Genomic DNA, 14,524 nt, shown 5'->3' with positions numbered 1-14,524 from the left:
ACTTAACTCTTAAAACTACCTTATCCTTGGAGAAGATTGTGAAGGGTTGTTTGAAGATAGAGGCTGTAGCTTACTTACCCTACGGTCAGATGTGATGGCCACTAAAAAGGCAGTTTTTATGGTGAGCATCCTTAGAGGGGACGAATGAAAGGGTTTAGATCCCATGATGGCACAATGAAGGGAGTAGGCGGGAAAAAATTTAAGCCTTTCAGAAATTGTGTCACTATCGGTACTTTGAAATATGATCCCTCAACCAGAGATCTTTTGAAAATTGAAAGGGCTGATAAAAAGCCCTTCACTGTTGCTACTTGCAACCCAGAATGGGTCAAGTGAAGTAGGAAATCTAAAACCTGGGGGAGTTTAAATGAGAAAGGATCTAGTTTATTTTTTCCCTGAACCAGCTGCGAAATCTATTTCAACGGCAGCGGTACAGGGATTTAGTTGCTGGTCTTCACGCCGAAAACAACACATCCATTAAGTCTTCCGGAAGGCCTCAATCCTTATATCTCACCCTTTCAGATACCAGGCGTGAAGGTTGAGAGTCCTGATCTCTGGGTGAAACTGATTGGAGGGCAGATGGCTATTTCTAGAAGGTCCGGGTACCACATTCTCCTGGCCTAATCTGGGCCAATGAGGATCATGGTTTTCCTGAACTTCCTCAACCTCCATATTACGCGAGGAATGACGGGGACTGGCGGAAATGCATACTGGAGTGGAAATTTCCAGTCCACCACGAACGCATCTCCTAGAGCTCTTTGGGGAAATTCTCTGGACCCGAACAGCTCACACTTCCAACTGACACTGGTCACGAACAGATCCACTTGAGGGGTTCCCCAAAGAGCGAAGATCTTTTGAAGGACTTCCTCGTGGGAGATCGTGATCTGCCTGCTCAGAGCGTCTGCTGCTGAGTTCTTTTCCATGGCTAGATGAACTGCCGGAAGAGTTATTACTTCTCTTAGTGCCCAGAATGAGAGCTGCATGGACTCTATGCACAGGGGCAATAACTCTACACCCCCTCTCTTGTTTAGGTAATGCATGGCCACTGTGTTGTCCGTCATTATCGGGACACATTTCCCCCATATCGAATGCAGGAAGGCCATCAGCGCTAGTCGGATTGCCCTCAGCTCCAAAAGGTTGATGTGGAGTCTGGACTTCGTATCCGCTTATTGAAAGCTCTTACATGCATGCTCCCCATCCTGAGAGGGAAGCATCTGTCACAACTGTCATCACCAGCCATGGTTGCCAAAATGGTTCTCCTCTCATCACATTCACTCAGCTGGCCCACCCCAGGAGATACTGGGCGGCCTTTGTCGGGACCTGGAGAAGGTCCGTCATTCTGCCGGAGAATTGAGACCAGTGGGATCTGAGAGCCCACTGAAGGGATCTCATTGACACCAGAAAAATGCATCATGCCATGAGGCCGAGCAACCTTAGGAAGTCATAGGCCGGAAGACGTTGGGCACTCTGAAATGAACAACAGCTGCTATGCCGCAGAACACAGATTACCCTGTGTAGAAACGGTCTATGACAAGATTTAAGAATAAAGGCACTGTTTTGTGGTAGAGGTCCCTTTAAACAATTGTGTTATTGCATATAGGATTCCTATAAAGATGTCTGTTGTGTGGCAGTTCAAGCCTTTCTGGTACTAGACACATAATTTACAATGCTTTTAACATTAGAATAAAAGCCATGTAGCTAGCCAAAGCCTCATCAGGCATAAGATAATTCAGTACTGAAGCTCTATTTCATATGGTAGGGCAACAAATCAAAGGATCTCTCATGACAGGCCCAGACCATCATTACAGAATAAACAAAATCTTCAGAAACCATAGGCTCCTTTCAGAAAATTAAAGCTATCTCCATGTCACAGAAAGGTGGTTCATGTCCAGGCTTTTCTAAGCCTGCTATGCTGTCAAAGCTCCATTAAAATGGACCACGGGACATATGCCAAAACGTAATCTGAACACATTACTGCTTGCAGTGTGAATATCACAAGAACGAATGGATCATGAAGGTGTGACAAATCTCAAGAATGTGTCCAAAAAATATGATGTCAAGGATTTATGCATGGGTAACAAACACACATTTCAATGTCAAGTTGTAGAAAGGTAGAACCAGGTTTGCCCTATAATTGCCACTTCTCAGAGACCACTGTTAAAACAAAGCACAACTACACAGAAAGATCTGGCATTATTCTGTTTAGATATTAAATAGTGAAACAGCCTAAAGTAATCTTTCTAAGTGTTACTGTACAATCAAATGGTTAAAACTATCATCTGAATTGGACGAATGGGCCCCTTCCAACAGATCATCCAAACATTTTTACAGCTGAAATGTAGTTAGCCAAAGCATCAAGAGTTTCGAGAAATTATCACTGTTTTACAAACCAATTTTCCAATGAGTCAGTGATGCACAGCATTGGAAAGAACCCCACATTGTGAGTAAATAGGAACTCAGGTTAACTGTGGTTAACAAATGGAACACTAGCACACCTATATTTTCCTTCTGTGGTTATGGTCAAAAGAGTGTTAATGGTGGCAAAATAATTATCCACCCCCATGCCTCCCCATTCAGGACCACTCAAAAAGTGCCTATATAGTGCTTGGTTTCAAATATCAGCCATATTTAACGAAAGGCAAATTGCTTTTAATCATAGCCCCTTCTTCCTGTAGTATTTAGAAGAGCAATTAAAACATGCATGTTTGGTACATTTAGTCTGCTAGTTAAGGAACTTCATATCTGCTAGACAAGCATATTCACTGCATTATCTTCAAGTGTGGACATTTAAATTGAGGTCGACAATTCTGAAATTGACATGGGCAGCAGACCTCATTAATGGAACAATTTCAGATTAAAATGTTAAATTCATATAATTTATTTTGATCAACCCTTGATTTCCAGACTATGGCGCTTAGTTACATGGATATTAAATGACATGGCTAAAATAGTGTGCATGCTTTGAATCCAGAAAACAACCATTCACTGAAAAGCAGGTAAAGAACACCCCAACCAAGCATGAAGGAACTTGGGGATAACAATGGTTTAGGAAACGTTTAAATTGTGTTAGACTAGTTAAAAGAGATAAGAATTTCTACACAACTTGTTGCAATCCAGGGAATATCATTTAATCTGTTCAAATTTCTCAAAACAGCAGTGCATTTAAGAAAAAGGCAGCTAGAAACCAATTGAAGCAGTGATAGTGATTAGTAATTGTGTGTGCTGCAGGGGAGTCCTCACCCCCTTGTTTGACATTATTGGAATTCAGGGGTTGCAGGGGCATCCCCCGCTTCCAAAATCGAGCGAGTGAAAACTAAAATAAATTAAAAAAAATAAAACAGACACAGCGATACGAAGATTTACACTTCATGCTTTTCTGCCCTATTTATTTCTGCTACAAACATTTCACATAGATCCAGTCCATAACCTTTGTAGCCACATGTTAACCGACAAGCAAGAGTACTCCAAAATGAAGCTAGTGTTATGATGCTCATAACACTAGCATCAAGTTATGGAGATGGTCAATTTATTTGCGATTGACCAAAAAACTAGACCACCTGTTTTACACTGTGTGCGTTAAGAATGTAACCTAAGAATGAAGATGGTATTATATATTTGAGGTCAAACCATACTGCTTGGCTTGCATGGCAGTAGGTAAACCTGTTGCACAATGTCTGGCATTGAATAACATGATTACTTTGTGCCATAAAAACTTTGAGATATGGTGTATTATGCCCGTCACTATATAATCCATCTCAATACCTAAATTAAATCAAAGCACCGAGCCTGGAAGAAACAAAGTAGCACAATTGTTGAGTCGTTTTTTTGGCTCTATCAAATCCAGATGAAGCGGAATTGGCGCTACTGCATGGAGCCGTGGTGGAGAAGAGAGGCGGTGATCGGCAGAGAGGTCGGGTGGTTGAGGCTAAATGGCATAGCTGCCTGAGCAATGAGAGCGGCTTGCCTTAATGTTTAGGTCTGCCGCTTGCTTTGCTACATCTTGTGCCACAGTGGGATTCATGCCCTGTGCAGTTGTGTCTTTGTAGGGCAGGGCTGTGAGACAGGTTGCAGAGTCACTGGCTTTCGGTCAGAGCTCGATCACGCAGTGGCCCCGGACAGTGACGCAAGGGGTAAATCCACTGGATCACGGAGCTATGGTGGAGAGCTTTGGGTGGCGGTGGCTTGTGCGTTTTCGCAGCCTGACAGATATGCGGCATGAATTATGGGTTTCATCTTGTGTCTTCTTCATGTGACAGACTTTTGTCAGTTTTACAGCCATTTTAATCAGTGGCTCAGTTTAATTATTTGCAGGTTCATGTTCTGTTCCCTTTTGGAATTTCTCTACCACCATGACAAAGAGACCCCTCACGTTCTCCCCGTTTGTTATAAGTGCAGCATATTGACCCTTATCTACACTTAAGTATTGATGAGGGATTGCAGGGGCCTGTTTTGGTCCTGCAAAAACGTCTTATATTTTGCAAGCCATTCATTGTGGTCTGTTTGATTGCACTATTTTTTTTGCCTTGTTTTCTTCTTTTCAGTCCTGTGTGCTTATTGGCATCATTTCTACTATTGTACCAAGTAAGTTCGTAAAGCGCTATAGAAGCACAATACAATTCTCCATAAGAACAAATTTGCATTCTCTTTTAAAGTGGCAAAATGTTAAGTACAACTGCTTGTTTGATAGGAATTGAATTTAAGAATTAGCTGGATGGTCCATATTTTGAACCTTCGTAGAATCCATACAAAGAATATTTTAGCACCAGCTCTACCAATGGACATCAATTTAAAATATTGCATCACCAGTTAAGTTCAGAAATCAGCTAAGTTCACCCACACTAATGTTTCTCAAAAGATGTGCAAACCTTGGATTTGCATCACTCCTCAGTTAAAGATATCCACAACATTATTAAGATAGACATCGGTGGTAGGAATAGGGATCAGAATTGCCATCACAGAATAAAGTTGAACTTTAATCAGAGACTAATAGTTAAACTCTTTTTGAAGAACAATCTATGCACCTCAAATAAAGCAGTGTACGTTTCCCAGATACTTAATGATTTGATTGAACCCATAAACCCATAACCCCATCCTCCACTCGTTGTATTGCACTCATGAAATTACTATTTCTTTAGCCGCATAATTATTGTATTTATTTTTTAAGTATTCCTTTAAATATTCATTTGTCAACTACTTACAAAACCACTTATAAATTCATTGTCAAGCAATTCTAGCCACTGGCCAGAGAAGCATGACTTTGAAACAGTTGGAACAGAGGACATTGTACTAAAACCTATATCTACGAAACCTAAGCAGTAACCCCACACTGCCCTGCATGTTTAAACCAAAGGGCTTCTTGCAAAGACTGGAAATCCTAACATCTAAATGCAACCTGAGAGGGTCACTTTTGGGGTAATGTCTGGAATTTTCTAGGAGTACGTGGTGAATGGATTTCTGCTTCACTTATCACTAAGTCGGCTGCAGACGTTTTCCAGCAACCAGCTTTCTAAATGGCTCTCACGAAGTTGGCTTTTTGACTGGGCCCTGGATACTTCAACTGCACCGTTAAATCGCTATGGAATATGCACAACTCAGGACTGACTCAATCAGTGAACACGCTTTATTACAATTGGAGACAACAAATTAAGATTGGGGTCTGTTATAATTGATTGCGGTCTCTAGGCGGCATGTCCTGTTGAAGGCCCAAGTAGCGAAGACCGCGTGTGTACAGAAGGCTGCCTCCAGTATATACGTCTTTAGGGGATGCCTTCTGCAAAGTCACTTGTTTGAATGCAGGGATTAGACCCCAAACTATTTTAACATGACTTCAACGGGTAGGAGACCACAAATTAATAAGAGCAAAAGAAAAATACTTTCTGGACCACTTTTTTGCACAACAGCAAATTAAATTCTGCAGCTACAAAATTGCTCTTCAGATTAAATCACACGCATGTAATTTAATTTGCAAATTTTTTATGAGACAGGAATTGGGTTTCCTTTTCCCTGTAATTGGTTGATTTTACCACATAATCACACGCCACGAGTTGGGCAAAAAACATTGAGGAAATGGTAGCAACAGCAACGGTTTCTATTACCCCATTAGAGTTTGATAAATGACAAAACCATTTAAAGCGGGAACGCCTGGGCCTCACGAAAAGCGAATACCGAGACACAATCGTGTGACTGCTACAAAGAAAAATTAGAGGTGGGCACTCGAGAACATCAATATTATGTTAAAAGAGGACTATACAACTCAATCAACATGAATCCTCTTGCAAAGCGTTTCTTTAAGCAGCAAAGTGTGACTTGCCACTGCTACATTGGATTTGTGGACATTGTCTGTAAACAAACTACAGTATATTATAAGTTCCACAAAACCTTAAAATCGATCATCTGATAGTCAAACAAGGAGACAACAGAGGGAGAAGAGTTCTGGTGAGCCATGGGCCTTACTCCAAGTCTAATAATATTGTTCTGACACCTAGCAATCTAATGACCTGGACACATCTAGTAATTCCGACGAATGTGAGTTTCTAAAGATGCACTGAAAACCATGCAGTCAAGCTTTTAGGAATGTTTTCTTGTGAATAGACTACAGAGCGTAGCGATGAGGAAATTGCAGCAACTCATCACAAGGCAAGAGGTGATCAACCAAAGAAAGTATCTAACACTATACTGTAGTAGCAGCCCTCTGAGCACATTTAAGATTTAATAAGAAAAGATTTCTTTAGAATGTCTATTCTTACATCACAGACTGTTTATTAGAAGCCCAATCCAGGCGCTCACACTCTGTTCTGAAAATGGCCCTTTGGAAAGGAAGCAAGACTGCAGCAGTTCTACAATTAAAAAGTCCACCCTCACCAAATACATGTTTACAGAAAGGCATGACTAAAGGTGTGCCTATAATGTAAAACATGTAGGACTAAACAGAAACTGAGAAGGGGCAGCAATATAGTTGCTGACATTAATGGGCTCATTCCATAGTCATTCAATAATAAAAATATTATTTGGCTACTCGATTGGACTGTCACTGTAAGGGACTACCAACAGAACAATGAGCATCCTCTAAAGTTGTTTTGTATACACTGAGCGTTTTCATGCTTCTGTTTCTGGAACATTTTTATGATGTTGGTTGTAGAACATTTTTATGACGTGTGGATAAAATACAGCATCCATTGTGGCCAATGTCGCAAGCACAACACGGCAGTACTTAAAGTCTGAGTAATAGCTTAATGTGCAACTTGTTCAGCCCATGTAGCTGCAGGTCGAAATCATTTGATCAGCCTACCACCAATTCTGGGAACAGTGTTCATACCATCAATTCGGCACCCTCATTATACTGGTGTGCACTAGAAACGCTGTCTCTAATGCTTCGCAAGTAGATCAACAGACACATTTAATACAATTTCCAACCAGTAATCGATCCAATTACAAGTGTCCAACTCCACCAAAAGTGACCTAACACAAGGCTTCAGAAGCCATTCTTAAAATCTTTAAACTTCACAAACTAGAGGAGCAGAGCAATTATGACAAGGTTCCATCCACAGTGCACATCTCCATATCTAGAGACTGCTCAAAAAAAGCCCAATGTGTCTTATACTTAAAGAACAAAAACTGAAAGAGGAAATAAAGTGCTTTAACAAAACTGTTCAAACTTCTTCCTGTTCTCGATCAAAAACTTTCTCCAAGAAATGAAAAAGGGAAGATAAGTGGTGTTGTAGCTCTCAAATCATCCGGTTTGCACCATCAAGTGCAAAAATGATGTTGATCAGGCACAAGTGCTTTCTAAAAATCCTTCTTTTCCGGTGAACAGCAATACTGAAGTATCTATAGGAGAACCCAGTCCTGCTCCAGTATCACTCCTTACCCCTTTAACAAATTAGTAAAAATAGAAAGGAATACTCTGAGGATGGTGCCCAGGAATCAATTCTCACAGAGCAAGAGACCAAAAGAGCTGCATGACCACAGGACTACAAAACAATGCCTCAGTGCATCAAAGAGTGGGACGACGCAGGGCATGCAAAAACTTGCTTTTGGATCCGCAATATTTCTTACAATCCTCTTTCTGATACAGCAGAAAAACATTCAGAGCTTGAATAACATTCCAGATGCAATCTCAAATTCAATGCAAAATTACAAAAAGAATGATAAGTGAGATATTACAGGAAAGAATGGCAAGCATATATTGGGTTCTAAAAGAATGACAGTGGGATAAAAATAGGACTGCGTTGTTCTGCCAAGGTGGAATATAACTCGCACCTATGTATTCAATACATCTCGACTCAATGACTGTTTTCACGGCAAATTACTGCTGAGTTCACATGCACCAAATGTGAAATTTGGAAACATGGTCAGCACTTTTACAGAGTAGTGCCATTATCTACGTTATATGCCCTTCAGTATCTTTATAATATGAAAAGAAAGGACGGATTTTTCAAGTCAGGGGTATAAGGTGTTTCTCTTCACTCCGTTTGGCAATAAGGACAATCTCAGTACTCAGGAGCATTAAGTACTGTGTGAATTAAGGGCAAATACATCAAAGCAATGACTGAGAACCAATCAATCCATCATACTGCTGTTGAACGGCATCGGAATAACCAATAAGAAGCCAGTCAAGTAACCATCATGAAAATAGAAGGGGTTGATCCAAACTTTTATCGTGGTCTGGAGAAACTTCTAGATCACAAGACTTTGCAGTGAGAATGCCATCTGGTTCCTTGAAATGCCTTTAAATCTTAACAGCTGACATTTATTTGGGATGTTTCAGTCACGGAAACCCTCCCCTTTAACGGCTAACTGCTGATTTTCAATTGAACTCTACAGCATTCACTAACATAAGCACAGAACAGTTGAGGTCACATGAAAATAGTGATGAGGAAGCCGTGGATACAGAATTGAGTTGTGAAGTCATTTAGCGACGAGAAGGGAACAAGTGTGCCTTTAAAGAAACATGTTTTAAAAGAAAATAGTTCAAGATAAAATACTTTATCTTCTAAACTCACATTCTATTCTCCCTCCACCACCCCCATTAAATGTTCTGTACTTGCTAATACGGAATTAGAAAAATTAGTTGAGAAGTGTATCGTTCCTGGCCCATCCAAATCAGTTGCATTTGAATCTTTATTCCAAGGTAAATGCCCTATAGAGTAATTATCAAGAATTTGCACACATTTACAAGCCATCGTGTTGGAAAAATTGGAGGCAATAGTGAACACAGTCTGGAAAAACCAGGGATAACAAGCCTGCTGGAGATAATTTTGGTTGGAAAAACAGGTCGCGGGACCCAGAACCATGCATACACTAACGTAACACATTGTTAGATGAATTGAGGGGATCAGTGAGATGAACTTGTGCTACATACAGTTCACTGCCCACATGAGATAATCAAAAATCTGCGGTCAAATGGTGAATAATGCAGACCATAACACAAAAAATGCTCACACTAGAGCATGCCTGTCCGGCAAGTGCCCGTTTCAAAATGGATAAAGCCACATCAGCCGCAAAGAAAAGGGCACAAAAAAGGACATACATTTGACAAGTGCTAGTAAAATCCACAAAAGTGCACGGCTGGTGTGCATATGGGCTTCCCATTGTAACGTTCATTCTACGCTCTCAAAGAAATAGCAAGACGCAAGTTGTTTGTGTTTGGGTTTTTTTTGTTTGTTTTTTCTTTTTTTTTTTTTTAAAAAGAGACAAGTTTATTCCATGATCAGTACAGAGAAAATGCATATTTACCGTATCAAAGTTAAACCAATCAGTGACTTAAGAAGCTTGGTCAATACTGATGCACCAGTATTGCACTGTATAGTGGGTAGTTATGGCACAAAGTTAACAGTTCAGATGATTTTTATCATAGGAAAAATAAAACCGAATGATACATTGGTCTAAGAATGAAGAACTCCAGCACGCAGATTGAACCAAGGTGTGCATGGACACCGCCAGTCGAAAAATCATTGCAAGTCAAAACTGTCAACTTCCCCGCCCCTATTTTTTCCCATTCATGTTCTTCTTCCTCACTGCTATCATGCTGACATTTTCATTGGCATATACTTAACCCTGTACAGTTTGCCACCCTCAAAGGTAAAACCTTTTCTGATATTCTTTAAAACTATAATAAAATTGCAGATTTCAAGATCACAGGTTTACAAAAAAAACCCAACAAGAATGCTTGAAAAAGGAGTAAAACAAAAAGGGGCCTTGTGTACAGTTGGTGGCCTCTGTGTCGTGCTTCTGCACCCGTCACCCTCCCACAAATGATGATCTTGAAGTAGACAAGCCCGGATTACATCGCACAACAGGCACATTGCAATACTACAAGGCAGAATCGAATGCCTGGGGTGCTCCTGGGAAGACATCCCCCATTTTTTCCATGTTATCGTCTTCCCAATAAGTGATGTGCTGTTGAGAAAATGACCACTAAATTCTGAATTCAGGACCACCACCATGCCTGTAGGAAGAGAAAAATACACCAAACTAGGGACCCTATTCCCCAATTTACCATGCCTGTCTAGGTTATAGCAAGCGCTTGGATTACCAAATTTTGAAATGCCAGAATCCAAGAGTCCAAACTGATAGGTAGGGGGTGATGGGTAAGAGGAACATCACAGACCATCAATTCCATTAACAATTCCCTTTTTTTTTTTACAAGTGAAAACATTCATGGAATATCTCCCAGAACAACCCGAATCAAAATAAAAAAAATATAATTACATAACAAAACAAAAAAACCATAAGAGAAGGCCTGCGAGTAGATGTGCAGAAGGCATAGCCAGTGACGGGGAGTTAGCAAGTGAGTGCGTTTTTTTTTTCTTGTTGCTGTTCTCCTGTGAATGAGCCAGAATTAGATCAGTTTCCTTCTGGCTCAAAGAGTCTCTCCATGTCGAAACAGCACTGTGTTAGTGGATTCTGCTCACATACAAGTAGGGCCCTCTTTTTGTATATATACGCACACGCATATATATGTATATATGTATTTCTTTAGGTTTAAACTTCGAGCGTGCAATCCTGAATACATTGCGGACATGTTTGGCATAGACACAGTCTTTCTATTCCGGCTGTTGGATTTAAAGTTTTGCAGTTCTGCTTTCAGGAGCACATTTCCACCAGCTTCTGCAAGCCAGTGCGGAAGGGAGGATTCCAAGTCAAATAGTAAGGCAAACTCTTAGCCATCCTTCCAAGGCTTCCACTAAAAGCTTGTTGACAGCTCAGATGCAGAAAGGGGAAGCAAACATGCTTCGTCTCGCCTCCTCTTATATCCCGCCATCTTGTTCCACTTCCTCCAGCTACCGTTAAAACTATGAAGTCTCAAAGATTTGCCAGAGAAATACATGTAACTGAAAGAGTCAAAGCAGACCATTGTCTCAGAAAAGATTCTCTTCAAATATTGCCAATAAATCGCTCTGGAAATTCATATTAATAGGGGCAGCCATCTGCAAACAAAAAAGGAAAATAGGTTAAAAAACATAGAAGTTAATAAACATTAATACTGCAACAAGCATCCCCTATCGATTCTAGGTCCTCTACGAAAACCCCACACTCTACCTGTAACATGCTTCATGCCTCCTCTACATACAGCGCACTATTGCTTCCCAGCTAGCTTAGAGATTTATAAATCCCCTACACATACAAACATGAAGTCAAACACTGAATTATGTATCCAGTGCCATCTTCTATACAAAAATTGCTGAACTTCATGCACTAGTGAGCATCAAACAGAGTATAGCTACTTTCCGAAGACGCACTGATGTACAATGTAAGAACACAATTGATCTGATGCAGTGACTGAACATTTTACAAGATGCAAATGGAATGTGTTGAGGATATATTTTTGTATTTTCGGCACTTTTTAAGGGACCCCTAAAAGTTTTACTTTTCACCTTCTGTTTCTTCGGATCCCAGACCATAATGTGATATGTTCAGATGGACTTCTGAAGTCCCCGGCCACTTCAACACTTCTGGAGAATATGGTCCCATTGTAACCTCTAAGGTTCCTGGGATAGAGGGGCTTTTTTTTTAAAAACCCCATTTTGTCCTTAAGGAAATGAGGTCACCCTGCATTGGATTTAGCGAGCAGGTTGGTGGTAGCTGCAATTTAGCTTCGACTTCACAGGGGTGCAAGCAGATTTACTGCATTATTAGCCCAATGTACTTTTTTCTTAGTGTCATGAAAGTAGTCCTTTCTTTCCTAGAGGTAGCCCCTTCCCATGTGGCCAGGGAGATGAGGCCGCTACCCGACAGTCCCCCTGGGGGGTGCTTCTCAGTGGGAGGATCACATGGCTGGGAAGTCCAGCTGTGGGATTAGGGACAACCATCAGTAGAGAATGCGGTATCTCAGCCCATAACCGGACCCTAGACCCCTTTCTTACAAACCCAAGACCAATCCCTTCCCATAGAGATTCATGAGTTGTGGTCAACCTGCCATTACCCCCAGAAAGTACTGGGAGGAGGAAGAATAGGAGTTACCCAAGTGAAGATCCCTTTACCAGTACTGTGAGGAAAAAGATAACCAATGATTCACAAGGGAGTCCTAATATCAGTACTGTGAGGAAAGAAATGGGCAGAAGCATTAGGATCACACTTGCGAACCACAAGGAACAGTCTAGTGGTTAATGGTTTCCGATAGGCCCCTCTAGAATAGAAATCGAGGTAGGAAACCATGAAGTGCTGCCAACCCTTTCCTGGAAAAGCAGGAATCCTGTGCTGGAACAGAGTGGCTGTGGACCACTGTACTACCCAGAGAGAAGGGGGAGCCCTTGATCCCCCGCAACCTGTGGGGATCTAAGGGAAGCTGGAATCTCCCTCACAGTGGGAACCAAGAAGACAGGTGTGCTTCCCAAAAAGGAGGGTCGGGAGGGAGAACTTTTTAGTGCCAGCAGTTTGCAAGGGACTAAGGGAAATATGAGACTCCCTCACTGGAAGAGATCAGTTGGGGAGCCCCCAAGAGAAGACCGCAATACCCCAGGGGAAGTAGTAGAAACTTACTGGTGTTGCTGAGGACTGGAACCCTTGCGGCCCAAGTGCAAAGGTACGCAGAGGGGTGGTTGGGAAGGCACCGGGTAACCCCAGATGCAGTGGTCGGGAGAGTGTGAAAGAGCACCCCAATGAGACGGAGAAAGGTCTGGCAGGATAGTGAACCGGGCCCAGTCAAGATGAAGGGAGGGTGTCTGGAATGTCCCTCCTCACCCCCATGAACAGGACAGCCTGAAGAGTCAAGAATGCACGAAGCAACTCACTGTTTGGACAGCCCCCAGGAGGGCTAACAACATCCACAAATGCAAACAGATATTCTCTCAGCCAGCTATTCAAACCTTATCCAGTCAATATCTTTATGGATACAGGTGCTACTACCCGGATCATGGATCCAAATGCCTCGATGGACCAGATTGATTACTGACGGAAAACCATTGTGCTGACATCATTAGTGGCACCACAACATAGCAACGTTAGTCACAACGCAAACTTGCAGCCATACACAGTTCTGTAGATAGAGGACAGACACATATGCATACTGTTGAAAGCTGTTATTTGTCTCATTAGCCAAGTGGAGAAAAGCTGAATGCAAGGCAAAAGAAGAGATGCAGAGCAAGCTTGCAGATGCTTATCGCAACCCACCTTATGGAAACTACAGGACCGTATAGAAACCTGGAAGAACCAAATGTTACAAACCTATGGAAAACCTAGCACGGTATAGATATATAGAAATCATAGTATAACTATAATAAGGTTACATGGGGCCACAAGCCACAGGATGAGAAACGTGGAAAGAACTAGGCTGTACAGAACAGCAGGCCAGGGCTCGCAGCCATGGTTAGAAACAAACAGTACATTCCGAAGCCAAGAGAGACAGAGCCATCCGCAGAAAACAGAATAAATAATCATAAATTGCGGGCCAGAAAGCGGTACTCAGCCACATGATGCAGCCGAGTCAGACAATGGTCATTCATCAGTGGTGGGAAGACAAATGGTTCTCAGCAAGACAGACATGCAGTGAAACATGGATTCTTTAACAACGTTGCAAAGCTGAGGGTACTCTCACAGGCAAAAAAGGTAGCATTTACAGTTACATTGGGAACACAGTGCACCTTCTTAAGGTGATGAGAGAGACTGAGTGCCGAGAATAGAGCTGGGTTCCAGGACTGAGGAGATCAGCACCAGCCAATCAGGGAACAGAAATGCAGGGGTAGAACGCAAAGGGCAAGGGCCAATCCTGCGACCCTGCAACAATGTAATAGATAGTTTCGCAGTCCCTGGCAGGAGAGTATACTCGGGCTGCCAGATTAACTGTGCAGCAGTCTTCCAAGACAGTACCTGGGTGAAGGACGAACCAGGTTGGCAGCTGTGCCAGGAAGAGCAGATAAGGGTACGAGAGAATATTACCCTTGACCAAACCTAGCGACTGGCAGGAGAGTATACCTGGTAGGCTGTGAGTGATCAGAAGCGGGTGAATTTCATAATGCAAATATTGGGAACACTGTAACCAGGGGAAGAGTCTCATTCCGCCTGGTACTGTGTCTAAGAATACTGAGAG

The 14,524-nt window shown here is 41.9% G+C and overlaps 1 protein-coding gene across 3 annotated transcripts in view; it reads right to left on the bottom strand.

Moving 5' to 3' along the window:
- Positions 1-9,632: 9,632 nt before the first annotated feature.
- Positions 9,633-14,524, bottom strand: part of LOC138447655 (neurogenic locus notch homolog protein 3-like) — a 798,580-nt gene continuing 793,688 nt past the window's right edge. For all 3 annotated transcript variants that reach the window (XM_069603877.1, XM_069603879.1, XM_069603878.1), the window contains one exon: positions 9,633-11,426. In XM_069603877.1, coding sequence (XP_069459978.1) covers positions 11,358-11,426 — 69 coding nt within the window. In that variant the 3' untranslated portion in view covers positions 9,633-11,357. The remainder of the gene's footprint in view (positions 11,427-14,524) is intronic.

The sequence above is a fragment of the Ambystoma mexicanum genome, chromosome 3q (assembly GCF_040938575.1).
Source record: "Ambystoma mexicanum isolate Mex_15411 chromosome 3q, UKY_AmexF1_1, whole genome shotgun sequence".
NCBI lineage: Eukaryota > Metazoa > Chordata > Amphibia > Caudata > Ambystomatidae > Ambystoma > Ambystoma mexicanum.
The sequence above is the reverse complement of the archived record's forward strand: the minus strand, read 5'-3'. Positions and strand labels throughout refer to the sequence as shown.